We start from the raw sequence: 15,724 nt of genomic DNA on the forward strand, positions 1-15,724 counted from the left end.
ACACACACACACACACACACACACACACCCACCCACCCACCCACCCACCCCCACACACACACACACACACACACACACACACACACACACACACACACACACACACACACACACACACACACACACACACACACACACACAGTCAATGTTCTCTCCCCATCACAGTGAAATAACACGGATTACAAGTCCGTAAATACACAATATTTTCGAGCTGCGTTCGCTTCCAGCGTTCGCGCGTCTTACTTGTCGGTATCACTATGAAAATAGCGTCTCTATTATTCTGGCCATGTCATAATAGGCTATTTTCAGGCGGAAGAGATTTGATGTGGACTAGTGCAAAAGGGAGGGGACCAAGTACTGAGCCCTGGGGGACCGGTTGGATCGGCGGTTGTCCCGAGCCGCCGCGCAGCAACGGATCTCCATATATGGAGTGCGTGCGTGCAGTGTGTCCTATCTGATGATGTCAGGACTATGACGTCATACTGATGACATCAGGTATCTCAGTATATGTGGGCATAAAAGGGACACAGACAAGACGGTTCTGTAATTCGGTATCAAGATACAGGGAACAGAGTTATAGTTTTTGGACTTATTGTTTTTTTGCCAGTGACAAAGAGACGATACTCAGTAAGGAAATAGAGAGATAAACAGACAGAAAGAGATACGGAGACGCTGGTTATGGAAGGAATGGCGTCCCAATTGTCCCTGACCCGGGGCTTTAACTGTTCATACTGTTCATACGCTTTCAATTCTGAGGTCTACTTGCTTAAACACTTGAAGAGAAGCCACGACCGTGTCTACAATGATATGCTGAAGACTGGAAAGATCCATGACTGGACCCACGAAGCTCCCCACTGCCAAAGGCTGAAAAATGGACCGACCCCCTCAATAGCCTGTCGGCAAATAACTAGCTCTATAACCAGCTCTGTGACCAGCTCTGTAACCAGCTCTTTAACCAGACAGAAACGGAGAGACACGCCTTACGACAGGAACCAGACCTTTGACCATGCCTCCGGAGCCTCTGGCTCTGTGCAAACCCCCACTGAGCGGCCTACAGACGTATCCAGACTGTTGGCTGCCACAGCCAGCAGCAGCGAGAGCGAGCGCCGGGTAGCGATCTTGACTGCGTTGACTGACAAAATGGACTCCATGGCGAAACGGGAGACCCACAAAAAGATGGATATGGAGAACATGATAGACCAGCTAAAAGCTGAAAACTGCACACTACTCATGAAAGTCAGTGTGCTGGAAAGACAACAACGTCAGTGCGAATGCATGCCTCGTCGGGATGTTCAAGACCAGTCAAGGACAACGGACCACCAAAGCTATCACTAAGCTACTGCAGGAGCTATCAATTGATTGATTGATTGATTGAATACCTTTTATTAACAAATAGCAAACAGTACATCAAGTACAATAGCGCGAGCAATGCTTAAAGGATAACACAGAAAGCCCTGAGGACTTGTAATAATGGTATGACTGTTATTGTGAACTTAATGATGGTTTGGCTGCGCTTTGGAAGGTGCTATAGTGCTTGGCAACGTGTCGCCACCACGGGAGGGCGTGGCATAGTAGCTGCAGACATATTGGGGGGGGTAAGAGTCAATGTTAAGTCAAGCTGTTTATGACCCACCAAGATGTCCGCCGCTACCAAGTGACACTTGTTGACGCCCCCTTCAGGATTTTTTGCTATGCACTATAAGGACTGCCCAGAATCACAAAGAATGTGTTTTATCTAATTGCATCTATAACATGGCCTCATTGAAATCTGTATCTGATGTTTGTTTGTGTGTGTGTATACCGGAAAATCTATTTAATGGCACATAACTCAGTGTTTAAGAATTATGCGGTCAACAGATTTATCTGTTAATGACTGATTGATAGATTGATTTTAATAGGATTCAAACAAGCACTCTTGACAACAGGAGGCCAAAAAACTCCAGAGGATAGCACTTAAAACACGTATTTCTGGTAAATAATAATGATACAAGCTGGTGTATACTTGTATGAAGAGCTTAGTAAAAGATTGAGATTAGATTTTTTTGCAGTTCATTGTATTCACTATCTTGCTCTGTATTTACTGTTGTAAACAGATATGGAGGTATAACAGTGGGTAACATACTGAAATCAATCCCAGCATCCTTTGGGAGGAAGATACCACCCATGGTTCGCAAGATAGCTGTTCGCAGATCAGCTCAGGTAAGAGACACTAACTGTACAATGAATTACAAATAAAAACAATATTGCCATATAGGATTTATTTTGTATTATATAATGATCCAATCATTTATGAATTACTCTAGCAATATGGCCTCATTTGTCTTGGCGTTTAGCTGATCAAATAATGCAGTGGTTTATAAACTGGCAAATGTATTTCATTATGGTTCTACTCTCAAGGATCCCTATTGATTTGTATTGTGGACATGTTTATTTGACCTTGATTAATAAAGCCCCTTGATACATTTTAAGAGCTGTACATCCCTGGAGATCTCTGAAATATAAGCGCTTCCATTGTTGGAATCTGCCCTGTTTCTACACAGCAGTATCACTACTTATTTGCCACTTAGGTTAAACTGAAGCTATATTAAACATTATGCCAGTGTTGATATAAGATATCAGAAATACTTTAATACTTCTGACTGAGGAATGCCTGCTCCGGAATCATTATCATACTTGTGTTAACAAAAACATTAAATCAACACATTGTCGGCGACTATTAACACTTAAAAACATAATTTGCTGTCTAGGTTCTATACAACAACAAGGGGTACCACAGCATGCCAACCTATCTCAACGTTCTTAACAATGCCATCCTTCGTGCCAACCTTCCTGCTTCCAAAGGCAACCCTGCTGCTTACGGTAATAATGTTTAAAATGTGTACTCTGCAAAATCATGTACTGTGAGCAAAACATACCAGAAGCCTTTTCATCTTTTAAATCTCCCCATCCACACCAACATTTCTAAACGTGTTGTTTGTCTTTTATTACATTAACCATTATTTTTTTCCTGTCACACTTTTTATCTTGCCTGTTCAAACATGTTTAAATGTTATCTTATGTTTGGTTTTGTTTGCTTACTAAATCACTACACTATCAAAACAATATAATAAGCATAATAAACAGTATAATAAGTTATTATGATAATTGCTGTGTAGTATAATAACTTAATTAATGTTTTTGCTTATTTGAGGAATACAATGTACAATAAAAAACTGAGTGTGTATTCTGTGCATGTGTTGATTTTGCAGGCATCACACTGACAAACCACCCAATGAATAGAACAAGCGCCAGTCTGTCTTTGGACTACTTGTAAGTTATTTTCTCCTTGCCTTCACTGATGATTTCTTTGGTGCTGTTTAAACACCTCTCATTAGAAGAAATAAAGCACAACTTGTACATTATATAACTCTGATTTCTCCTCTCCTCTCCTCTCCTCTCCTCTCCTCTCCTCTCCTCTCCTCTCCTCTCCTCTCCTCTCCTCTCCTCTATCTTTATCATGTGTATATCATATGTCTACCTTCAGGCTCCAGGGAACAGATGTGGTGATTGCCATCTTTATCATCGTAGCCATGTCCTTTGTCCCGGCCAGTTTTGTGGTTTTCCTGGTGGCAGAGAAATCCACCAAGGCCAAACACCTGCAGTTTGTCAGCGGCTGTGACCCGGTTATCTACTGGCTGGCCAACTATATCTGGGACATGGTGAGGGAGGAATTAGTGCATTGTGCATTGGTGTGTTGAGACTGTTTGCATGTGTGTGTTGTTGCTCTTCTACTCTTATGACCACCAAATGTCCTCCGATTTTATGTCAAATAAGCCTTAAAGGTGTATGAGGTAATAGTAGATGTTAACAGATATACAGTTGTTGCTTGTGATAGTGAGCAATAATATAAGACAACTTCTTCATAGTTTTGTGCATTGATAGTTTGCTGCTTATTTTGTACCTAAATCTGCAGTTTTTCCTGTTTCTGGGTTGAAAATCAATATTTGGCGCAACTCATTGGATATTTGCTCACACGGTACATTTGCTCCGCAGTGACGTAGGCAGTTTGTATTTGTATTAATATGAATATATTTTTATCACGGAGCACTGTTTGAATGCAGCTCTTGTTTGCCATACAATGTTAGAGAGAAATCCCATCATGTCCAGTCTAACCACTTTCTCTGTCTCTCTATGTCTCTCTCTGTCTCTCTATGTCTCTCTCTGTCTCTCTATGTCTCTCTCTGTCTCTCTATGTCTCTCTATGTCTCTCTATTTCTCTCTCTGTCTCTCTATGTCTCTCTCTGTCTCTCTATGTCTCTCTATGTCTCTCTCTGTCTCTCTTCAGATGAACTACCTGGTTCCTGCCACATGCTGTGTTCTCATTCTGTTTGTCTTTGACCTGCCTGCCTACACGTCCCCCACCAACTTCCCAGCCGTCCTCTCCCTCTTCCTCCTCTATGGGTGAGTGCTCTTCCTCGTTGTTTACCTCGCCACTCCCTCGCCCCACTTGTAAAGTTTCTCAAGAGGAGATCTGGAGGAAAGTCACTGGATCACACCACCGCAGGCCCCCCACCACCACACACCTCCCTTAACCCCCAGTGCCCTTATTGCCATGTCCTCATTTATATGTTAATCAATGACAACTAAAGCCAAAAAAATAATAGAACCCCCTCCTACATAACCTGAAAAAGAAGATGCAAAAAAGAAGAAGAAAAAGTCAGAGGCTGTGTAACCTTGATTACAGTTATGATCGCTTATGCATAATTCATAATCGCCCCTCCAAAATGCAATTTCACATGACTCAAATGAATATTTGATGAATGTAAATTGAAAAGGCATATCATGGTGTCTTAGCCTATAGAAGCTTGAAAAGCTTAACATTCTTCTTTTCCCAGTTTATTGACGCAGTAAAGTGAGCGTTAATTTAATTCTTAGAGATTACACCCATTTGGGTCCATTTGCACACTCTCAGAGTTATATTACCACTCAGGATTTGACAGGCTCCTTCTTTGCTAAAAGCTCCTTTTGCAATGTTGTTGCTGCTGAATACTCAATGTGGTTTAAGCCATCGAAGGGAAAAGAAAAAACACAATGCTTAACTTTTTAGTCACTTAATTTCACACTATTAATCTGTGGAAATTCACAATTTAGGCATTTAGCAGACACTCTAATCTAGAGCTTAGAATAGGCAGAGTAAGCATGAGCTCTAGTCAATAAACAACAAAGTAAATAGTCGCATACTGTAGAGTGCAGAGAAAGTGCCTCGAAGACACTTGGATACCATGTAAACAACAAAACTCTGTCCAAACAACATGCCATCTCAATCACATTCTTAACATTTGTGGAAATAGATAAACGGATATTAAGCAGATGGTTAAATAGACAGAATGGGTGGATGAACACATTTAAGGAAGAATGGAAAGACAGACCAGTAAAAAGAATCTAATATGTAATGTAATGTAATCTCATGTTGTACCCAGGTGGTCTATCACTCCTATCATGTACCCTGCCTCCTTCTGGTTTGAAGTGCCGAGCACAGCCTACGTGTTTCTCATCGTCATCAACCTCTTCATCGGTATCACTGCCACAGTGGCCACCTTCCTTCTGCAGCTGTTTGAACATGACAAGGTCAGTAAAGCTTGATTTATACTTCCATATACAATGGTGTTGATTGCCGAAAATAGCGAATCTACAAACTCAAAACGCATCATGATGCGATGTGTAGTGAGCTTGTATATCGCCGTATTTGTATTTTCAGAGAGCGACACTGTCATACGAGGTATTACATTTAGCATAAGTAACTCTGTATCACTAGATACACTGTGTGGCATTTAACCGTTGTTTCTGTAACTTCTGTAGCTTCTACAGTTTTTTCTGTAGCTTTTCTGTACTTTTTTGTGTGTGTGTGTGTTGGGGTTGTCTTTGATTTCTACTCGGAAATCACTTTTTTTTAATCTCCTTTCATGTCTACTTCAACGGATGCCATCCTGTTCTGCTGTAGGATCTGAAGTTAGTCAACAGCTACCTGAAGTCCTGTTTCCTGATCTTCCCCAACTACAACCTGGGCCATGGGTTGATGGAAATGGCCTATAACGAGTACATCAATGAGTACTACGCCAAAATAGGTGCATATTAATGTGTGTTATAGTTTCAAGTAGGGGCGCAACAGTTAACCGAATGATTATTATTAATAATCTATCCCTATTTTGGGCATGTCGTTATAGGCGAAAAGTTTTAGAAATGTTGCCATGCATAGTATAAAAGTATAAAAATAACTGATTGATTGATTTGTTGACATATAAACAACAAAAACACGCTTCTTGATTATTCGATAAATTGAAAAAGTAATCGATAGAATAATCGATAAGAAAATAATTGATAGTTCCAGCTTAACTCTGGAAGAACATAAATGGTGTTTCTCAGTTGAAACTAGGTCATGGGGTATTCTCACAGGACCATGGACTAAGAACAGCTCAGAGTAGACTTTATGGCATGCTGTTAAACAGAAGATGAATGTGTCCTCCAGGTCAATTTGACAAGATGAAGTCTCCGTTCGAGTGGGACATCGTGACCCGAGGATTAGTTGCCATGACGATCGAGGGCTTCGTTGGCTTCCTCATCACCATCCTCTGCCAGTACAATTTTCTCAGGAAACCTCAGTAAGTCTGTGTGTGTGTGTGTGTGTGTGTGTGTGTGTGTGTGTGTGTGTGTGTGTGTGTGTGTGTGTGTGTGTGTGTGTGTGTGTGTGTGTGTGTGTGTGTGTGTGTGTGTGCGTGCGCTGCTCAGTTATGGTGGTTTGCTGTACATAAACACATCTGCCCAGATTTATGTGTACAAGATATTAATATGATCTTTTTATTGTACATTGAGGGTTATTACTCTGTTTAAAACAAACAAATAAAAGACTCCTTACACCCAACCAGACCAAAGTGGTTTGAACCGACCGGTGACCGATGGTGTCATCCTTAGATCCTCTTACTCTCAATATTGGGACTAAAAAGGAGAAATGGGGGATTATTCTGTATTGCATTCACTGAAGGAGGCACTAGAATAAAAGGCCACAAGGTTCACCAAAATCTGTAGACTTCAGTTCATCCTACAATATGAGATAACTTGTTGGCAAAATTATCTTGTTTGGGACCAACCAACCGACATTGCCATACTTGGGAGGATCCTCCATTTTATAGTGTGGCCATGTTAGGGAACAAACTCAGATATAACAAGTGTTTCTTGTTCATGTGGTACTGTTTAAAAACGGATTGATTTAGTATACTAGGCATTCATCTATAATACCTTAAGGCATTAATCTAGTTTTTCCTTCAACTCGGTCAGGAGTGTGGAGTTGAAAATACGTTTAATGTAAGTTATGGCAGTATTATACTCAGTGTTGGCTGACTGAAGCATAGCCTTGTGGGTTTGTTTCTGAGTGACTTCCAGATGATTAGCAGCTGATCACATCACACGCATTCCTACAAGCTGTCCTGATGTTTCTTCAGGAGAGTGCCAGTGAGCTGCCAACCGATAGAAGATGATGATGTGGATGTAGCCTGTGAGCGGCGGAGGGTGCTGCGAGGAGACGCTGACAACGACATGCTGAAGATTGACAACCTCACCAAGGTACACGACACAGAGAACAGCATGCCTCATGTCATGCTGCGTGCTCTAGCTTCTTGTTGTAAACAAAACAGGTGACAGCATAGATGCTGTAAGGCAGTGATTCTCAACCTTTTTAACATCAAGGACCCCCAGTTGCGCACCCGGGAGCACTTGCCAGATGTTGTGATTGGTGTGAACGCTGCGTACCGTTCCCGGGAACGGATCACCGTGCCGTACCCGGGAACGCCTGGGGAGATAGTCCGTCCCCCCTCCTCTTTTTGTACATATTATGTATTTCCTCATGTTTTTTTTGTATATAATTTTTATTTTTCCATGCCCCCCCCCCCTTTTTGTACATATATTTTTTAAATGCTTTTTTTTTGTACATAGTGGTATTTTTTCTGTATTATCTGTATTTTCATGTTGATTTTTGAACTGTTTGGTTGCTACTATATATGTCTATGGACTAACTCAAGGACCCCAACGGAAACAAGTCCGCAAGGAACTTTTTGGCCGGGCCTTTTAGACAAAAGCATTATTAATGTAACTGTGTTGTTTTACATTCTTTTGCCTAATAAAAATTTCAATCAATCAATGGGGTCCGAATGATGCGTATTCTGGTACGGAGCACTGCAATGTGAAAGCCATCCGTACCAAAAGAAGGAAGTGGACTGCTAATCATACATCATTTATATATTTATATATATATATATATTTTTTTAATATTATTTTGTTTATCTCTGGGACCCCAATTTTACTACACTGTAAAATCCTCTGTGTTAATTTAACACTGACAAAGTACAAATGGAACAAAATTGACCCTTATGGGTCCGACAGCAGAGGAAACCATGCCGCCACCATTGGGAGCAGTCAAGTACAAGCTAGATAGGCTTCGTCCAATTTGTTATACATTAGGACTTATTTATGCGACTGCATTGGCGACATGGAAGTGGGGGGAAGGCAGGACATTTCTCAGCTCTTCCGACTGGAAGGCAGAAGCATTAAAAAATGGTCTGTCTCGAGAGGCTAGCCACCTACAGTTGGTTCGAGAGTAGACACATCTAACAGCCACAGCTGTGTGTGTGTATGTGTGTGTGTGTGTGTGTGTGTGTGTGTGTGTGTGTGTGTGTGTGTGTGTGTGCGTGTGCGTGTGCGTGTGTTAGGTTTACAAATCAAGGAGGATGGGTCGCATTCAAGCTGTGGACCGGTTGTGTCTGGGCGTGCGTCCAGGTGAATGTTTTGGCCTGCTGGGGGTGAATGGAGCGGGGAAGACCACCACGTTCAAGATGCTTACGGGAGATGAAAGCACCACGGGAGGGGAGGCTTTCATAGATGGAAACAGGTAAGACAGCTGATAACTGCTTTCAGTGGTGGACACAGTGCTCAACACCAGTGCTTGAGGGCAAATATTAGTCAATTACAAGTGGAAGTTCCTCAGTCAAATTTGTACTTGAGTTAAAGTACTGGAGTGCTTTTAAAAACAGAAAATAATAAATTAATAAATAAATGTGACCTGACTTGACTTAAAGCTGAAATGTGGACCTTTATAATGAATGAATAAAGTGATATTTTAATACATGTTAATACAATATTAACGAGCACATCTGCAGTGGTTGAAGGTGTCTCGGCCTAGACCCTGGTGTTGAGTGGACACCTACTGGTTGACAAGTAGTACTGCCGGAAGGTTATGAGTGCAATGTCTCCCCTGGACAAGTGGGGATGTGTTCTTGCTTGATTCTTGGAGATTTGAATCCCGGGCAGGACATACAACGTAAGGATTGCAGCTTTAACCATAAGTAATAACATCAACCATATTTGTCAACAATAATCATGTTTCTCAGCACATTCTCACTTGCCATGGACTTGAGTTTAAATCCAAAGATATACTATCATCAGAGTATTATAATATTATCATCTAAGCAAATCATCACCAATGCCAGATCTAGAGCAGATCAAACTATCCTGTATATAGTATCTTTATATGACAGATGATTCATTTTGTTGAATTTGAGAAAATCCTTTACCGATGTACAATGTTAAATGTTTGTAATGATTTTTTTTTTCACTGTGTAATAATTTTCAAGCTTGCCAACACTTTAAAAACATAAACCGTAGAATCCTCAGTGTTCATTTATCGAATACCAGAACGCTCGGTACAAGCGGCCCCCTTGGTGAGAACAGTCAGTCCCTGTGAGGCGGAACACTCGCTCCGCTTGTTTCTATTCCCTGAGAACAGTCGGCACTCTGCCATGCATATTAGCGAGGCAGAGAAGCTGGAAGATGATGCAGACTAACATATGTAAAAAGACATTTCTGGCTGACTCAGACAATTTGTCCAATCTGCACTGTAAAATCTGTGTTATTTTAACTCTGACAAATGGAACCAAATGGAAATTCAATGGCAGAAAAACGTGCATTTAGTCAAATATCTCAACTTTTCCCACATTAGTTGCATACACATTCGGGAAATATTAGATTGTGAATATTTAGAGAAGACATTTACATATTACAGTCTAAGTACGATCACCTTATTTGGTGTCATGTTGTCAGGCACGTGCACACATAGACATCAAAGGGGGCTTGAGCCCCTGCCCTTTTACCTGTCTATAAAAAGTGCCCTCTCCAGACCGAGAATGCAGCATTTAGGCGTACTTTATTGAAAGACACGCAAATACCCCCTTTCCATGCCGGCCGAGTAGGTTCTGGTGGCCAGAAATACGTGGGTCCGACCGTTCCGAGGTCGCAGGATTTGACAGGGTCCGACTAGGTTGTTGTACCGACCGTTCTGGTTTCCCATTTATAAGTTACTGAGAATGTCCCCATGTAGTAACCAAATTACCCTTACCCTAACTAACCATCTGGATTTTTCGGTGTAGGGAAGTGCAGTATATTGTCATACCAAGATAAGGATGTTGACTGTGTGTGTGTGTGTGTGTGTGTGTGTGTGTGTAGTATCCTGAAGGAGCTGTTGCGTGTACAGCAGAGCATTGGTTACTGTCCCCAGTTTGATGCTCTGTTTGAGGATCTGACTGCCAGGGAGCATCTGGACCTCTACACACGCCTGCGTGGTATTCCCTGGAGAGACCAGGACAGGGTTGGTCTCTCTCTCTCTCTCACATATTGTATATTTAAGCTTGTGTGTATATACTGTACATGCACTACAAGCTCTAGTGTATGTTGCCTTTGTTATTCAGGTAGTCCAGTGGGCTTTGGATAAACTGGAGCTGACCAAGTATGCAGACAAGCCAGCTGGAACCTACAGTGGTGGCAACAAACGCAAACTCTCCACTGCCATCGCCCTGATTGGATATCCCTCCCTCATTTTCCTGGTAGGAGACTCACAAGTGCAAGTATTGCATGTCCAAGTTATTCGATTTGGTGACAAACTAGGCAGGATATACAGTTATAAACCAACAGTGTATGAACACAAAGTAATGTATGGTCATAATTCTGTCTAGTTATAAGTTACATCAGGGGAGGGGTCCAGTCCCGCCCACGGGGTGATTTTGAAGATAAAATAGAATGCATGACCATTTTATTCCGTATCTATACGACAGCCTGCTGCACCGGCAGCTTGCTGTGTGTAGGTACTTAAGAAAACAATAGACTAGGGGTGCAACAGTTAATCGAACTAATCAATGTTATAAGTAAATAAGTTTTCTTTTAATTGTCCAATTTGTTTTAAAATAGCAGATCTGCAAGCTCACAACGCATCGCTATGTTGTTGCGACACTGTTGTACAATCCTACTATAAATGTGAGAGATCTCTGTCCGTCTGTCTGGGTAAAAGGGTCAAAGACATTGCTCTCAAAACACCATCAATAATAAAAAACTAAATATACATTATTTATACACATCCTCAGGCCTCAACAGTGCATGCATAATGCAGGACAAAGTAAACAATAAGAGTACACACAGTGACCATGTCAGATTGTATCCTTACTGTAATGAATCATACATGGGCATAAAAGGGACACTGACAGACAGATGGGTACAACGGGTATTGCGTTGCCAGGTGGGCATACATTTCCAACTTGTCACGTCACGTTTCTGAGTAGGCCATAACAGGCACCGGTCTAGTGAAGTATAAAATAAGACTTAAAGGGATACTTCACTCTCGGGCCGGGGACACATTTAAAAAAAATATTAAAAATAAATGAAAAAAGTTATGGAAAATTCATGGCCCCCTCACACATTAGTAGGACACTGCGTGTCGTGAGGGGGCCATGAATTTTCCATAACTTTTTTCATTTATTTTTAATATTTTTTTTAAATGTGTCCCCGGCCCGAGAGTGAAGTATCCCTTTAAGTGGTTAATCAGACTGATCGATTTAGGCGATTATAAAAACAATAATTCAATAATTTTTCATGTCAATTTGTTCATGTATAAACAATTTAACACGCACTGTTTGTGATCACATTGTGTGTGGGTCATCAGGATGAACCCACCACAGGCATGGACCCCAAAGGCCGGAGATTCCTCTGGAACTTAATCCTTGACATCATCAAGACTGGACGCTCTGTAGTGCTGACATCACACAGGTGAGACAACCTCTCTGAAAACGTATCTGTCTTGAAAAATACTACTATACTACTATTTTCTTCAAATGTTGAATTGAATCCTATGCAGAATTATTTTATTAACCTGCCATTTTGATGAAACCGCATACAATATTGTAAAATAATTCAGATTATTCCACTACGAAGGTCGAAGAATATAATCCCTTTAGATTCAAGAAAACTATTGATAACAAATACATTTTTATTGGAACTAGTGAATTGTCATCAATTTATTGGCAGCCCCGCTCACCCTTTTAAAATCTTTAGACTTAAAGGGTATGAAACCTTTGCTGATTTTTTGTTTATTTTCCATTTCAGGTTAAAAACTACAGCAGATAAAACATATGGCAGGCTAATAAGCAACACATCTGCAGCTACTAAAATGAATAATGGGAGTGTTAGATGTAGGTGTGCCAAAATCTACCCATTTGATTAGCTGCATCTGTGTTGCTTACATCACGGTGTATGTTACGACCCCCTGTCTAGGGTAGGGGAGGTGACATAATAATGGAGGACAAAGTCGCTTTCAAAAATGAATTACAATACTTAATAGAATGGACAAATATATACAAAATACTCTTAACTCAAAATAATACAGGTCAGAAAACAGGTTTAACTATAAGATAACTAAAGGTCAAACAAAGTAACTGAAGGACAAAGGAACACATGGGTTCGGGGAGACAGAGGGATTGAATCTCTGCTTGCTCTTTCAAATGAGAGCGACCAGTCCCCATGACTGTCAGGACAGAATGAGCTTTTATAGGTGAGCTCCAGAGAACAGCCAACCCTGGCTTAGGCGGAGACAAAGGGGCGACGAATAAGAGCAGGGTAACAGGGCCAGAGGCTGGACCTGTCAATCTGGACAACCTGAATGTAATCAGCCACTTCACACTCACACCAGCAATCAGCGCCACACCCAGTCGCACAGCATTCACACCAGTCTCCACCCTACAAGGATACAGAAAAGCAACAATATAACACAAGCCACAAATAATCCCACAATATTCCAAAGCATCCTAATTGTACCTAAATAAACCAAATACAAATATATAATAATAAATACAAATACGGCTGGCCGTAACAGTGTACTATAGTCTGCTTATGCAGAATACCATGTTTTACCCTGCTCTAGTTTTAACCTAAATTGGAAAACAAACTGCCTGGGTTTCATCCCCCTTTAATCCAAGATCAAAGGAAGGTCACATACTGTATGAAGGTCACACTTTGCAGTGTAATCTGTCTCTATAATGTTGAAGTCAGTCTTTGTTTTCTTCTCTTGTCTTCACTCTTCAGCATGGAGGAATGTGAGGCGTTGTGCACCAGACTGGGAATCATGGTCAACGGTAGATTCAAGTGTCTGGGCAGCATCCAACACCTTAAGAACAGGTTTAAGCCCACTACTTTGTATTCTATTTGTGTTTGTATTCCTTCCCTACAGAGATCAATATAGTATTAGAGAGCTAAATGCTCTCTGTGGACAAATTATCTCTAGCAGTACAGAAGGTAGGATAACAAGATGGGGTCTTGGCTCAGGGTCATGGCTCCCATGTGGCCAGTCTATGACATATCTATCTATGACATATGAGTCCATATTTGGACACGTTTTCAGCCTGCCATTGACTTCTGTTATAACATTTATGTTAAATATTTCAAAATATATAAAACTATTGTGAAACAATACAGTATATGTGGAGGTACCTCCTTGGCCTACTGCCAGTGCGCTAAAGCAGTTTGCATTATTAGTCCCGGACAAACAGACACATAGACAGATACTCTTCTAGACGGCTCGTACAGAAGTCACACCATAAAAGCCAACAAGCCAATGTGTGCTGTTTTCTTCTGTGTATATACTATATGTGGAACTAGAGTGGTGAAAGACTCGCACACCACTAAATAATTTAAGGATGACTCCTTAGACAGAGACTAGAAAAGTAAACTTTTTTCTTGTGCATGAGTGATACGAGGACAAATGTTCCGGTCATAAGACCATCGATGGTTAGTTAATAGTTAATAGTTTTTGAGACCACCGCACCTGCAACCAACCTTGTACTAAGGACAAAGAAAGGTGCAACAGTCTACCCTGGACCATATACTATACAGTACATAGAATAACCATGTATATTATGCACAGTTTATAATGTTTGGACTGTTTGGGTGGCTCAGGTTTGGGGATGGCTACATGATCACAGTGAGAACCAAGAAAAGCTCCAGTGTCAAGGAAGTGGTCCGATTCTTCAACAGGAACTTCCCAGAGGCTGTACTGAAGGTAGACAATGATAGATCGCTTTATAGCTCGCTCATCTGCAAAGGAAATTTGAATATTCACCTATTTGATATAAAGTACAGTTTTTATTTTAGTTCAGTATAACTTTTTATTTTGGATGCTTTTATCCTAAGTGCCTTATTTGGGTGGTCCCAGTGCGAATGGAACCCCTTATCCATAATCATTGAGTTTTATGTTAATTAATCAAATTATACCAGTCTACCAATTAGTAGTTAGAAATGTGAACACCAACAAGGTGACTGGCATATCAGTATATTTCTGATGAGAGATTTATGTCCGTTTTTTCCCCCCAATGTGCAAAGAATCAAATCACATTTACCAAATTATGGATATTTAATTTAGTAAAAGAATAACTTGTTTTTCAAGTCCAAAGTGTCCACTTTTGTTCTTCCTCGTTAAGGAGCGCCACCATACCAAGGTGCAGTATCAGCTGAAGTCAGAGCGCCTGTCCCTGGCACAAGTCTTCAGTAAGATGGAGCAGGTGGTGGAGGTGCTGGGCATCGAAGACTACTCCGTCAGCCAGACTACTCTCGACAACGTGAGTCATCTTTCAGACGCTGCATTTAGTTGTTATGCCCTCAGTCCCTGCCAGACAATCAAAGATCCAACTACAGCCTCTTTAAAAAAGAACAATTGTTGAAATAATATCGCAACAGCAAAACTGTGGACCTGTACATATGGTTTATACCCCTGTTATTATGGCCATTCTGACTTTCCATAGGGTGCATTAATTCAGGCACATGTCTTTGTTTGGTGTCATTCCTGTATGAACGACAAGCAAATAGATTTCCCTAACAGCTCATCCCTGATTCTGCGACATTCTCTTACTCTTCCTTCCCAGGTGTTTGTGAACTTTGCAAAAAAGCAGAGCGACAACCTGGAACAGCAGGAGAGTTCTCCCCCTAGTGACGGCCAGTCGCCACTGCAGCGTATCCTTACCTTGCTCAAGCCTCGGCCTGCAAACACAGAGCTCAATGCCCTGGTTAGTGAAGAACCAGAGGAACTGGAGAGTGATGATGATGAAGGACTAATCAGCTTTGAAGAGGAAAGGGTGAGAGGAGGTCTACTTTGTATCACTACTATGAAGTAATACAACTGAAAAGCAATTAAAAACATTCATTTTGTATTTGACAGATGGTAGATATGAAATACGTATGTATGGGTACATGTGCCTGCGATGTTGAATGGCCATTACACTAGTGAAGGGGCTGAGGAATGGTCAATTGTTTTTGACTGAAAGGAGGATGAATATGAGGATTTTCATGCCAACAGACATTTTGTCTTAATAAGTATTATTGTTTTCAT

General features: G+C 41.1%; 1 protein-coding gene across 1 annotated transcript in view; it reads left to right on the forward strand.

Annotated features, from left to right (window-relative positions):
• abca2 (ATP-binding cassette, sub-family A (ABC1), member 2) overlaps positions 1-15,724 on the forward strand; it is a 107,010-nt gene that overhangs the window by 88,504 nt on the left and 2,782 nt on the right. Inside the window, exons 32-48 of the mRNA XM_080433892.1 lie at positions 2,094-2,199; positions 2,748-2,859; positions 3,249-3,309; positions 3,524-3,698; positions 4,325-4,440; positions 5,460-5,607; positions 5,981-6,104; positions 6,506-6,638; positions 7,476-7,596; positions 8,739-8,917; positions 10,528-10,669; positions 10,770-10,904; positions 12,014-12,117; positions 13,429-13,521; positions 14,299-14,401; positions 14,820-14,957; positions 15,261-15,470. Of these exons, the coding sequence (XP_080290018.1) occupies positions 2,094-2,199; positions 2,748-2,859; positions 3,249-3,309; positions 3,524-3,698; positions 4,325-4,440; positions 5,460-5,607; positions 5,981-6,104; positions 6,506-6,638; positions 7,476-7,596; positions 8,739-8,917; positions 10,528-10,669; positions 10,770-10,904; positions 12,014-12,117; positions 13,429-13,521; positions 14,299-14,401; positions 14,820-14,957; positions 15,261-15,470 (2,200 nt within the window). The remainder of the gene's footprint in view (positions 1-2,093; positions 2,200-2,747; positions 2,860-3,248; positions 3,310-3,523; positions 3,699-4,324; positions 4,441-5,459; positions 5,608-5,980; positions 6,105-6,505; positions 6,639-7,475; positions 7,597-8,738; positions 8,918-10,527; positions 10,670-10,769; positions 10,905-12,013; positions 12,118-13,428; positions 13,522-14,298; positions 14,402-14,819; positions 14,958-15,260; positions 15,471-15,724) is intronic.

Source organism: Gymnoscopelus braueri, assembly GCF_963280865.1.
Source record: "Gymnoscopelus braueri genome assembly, chromosome: 7".
Lineage (NCBI taxonomy): Eukaryota > Metazoa > Chordata > Actinopteri > Myctophiformes > Myctophidae > Gymnoscopelus > Gymnoscopelus braueri.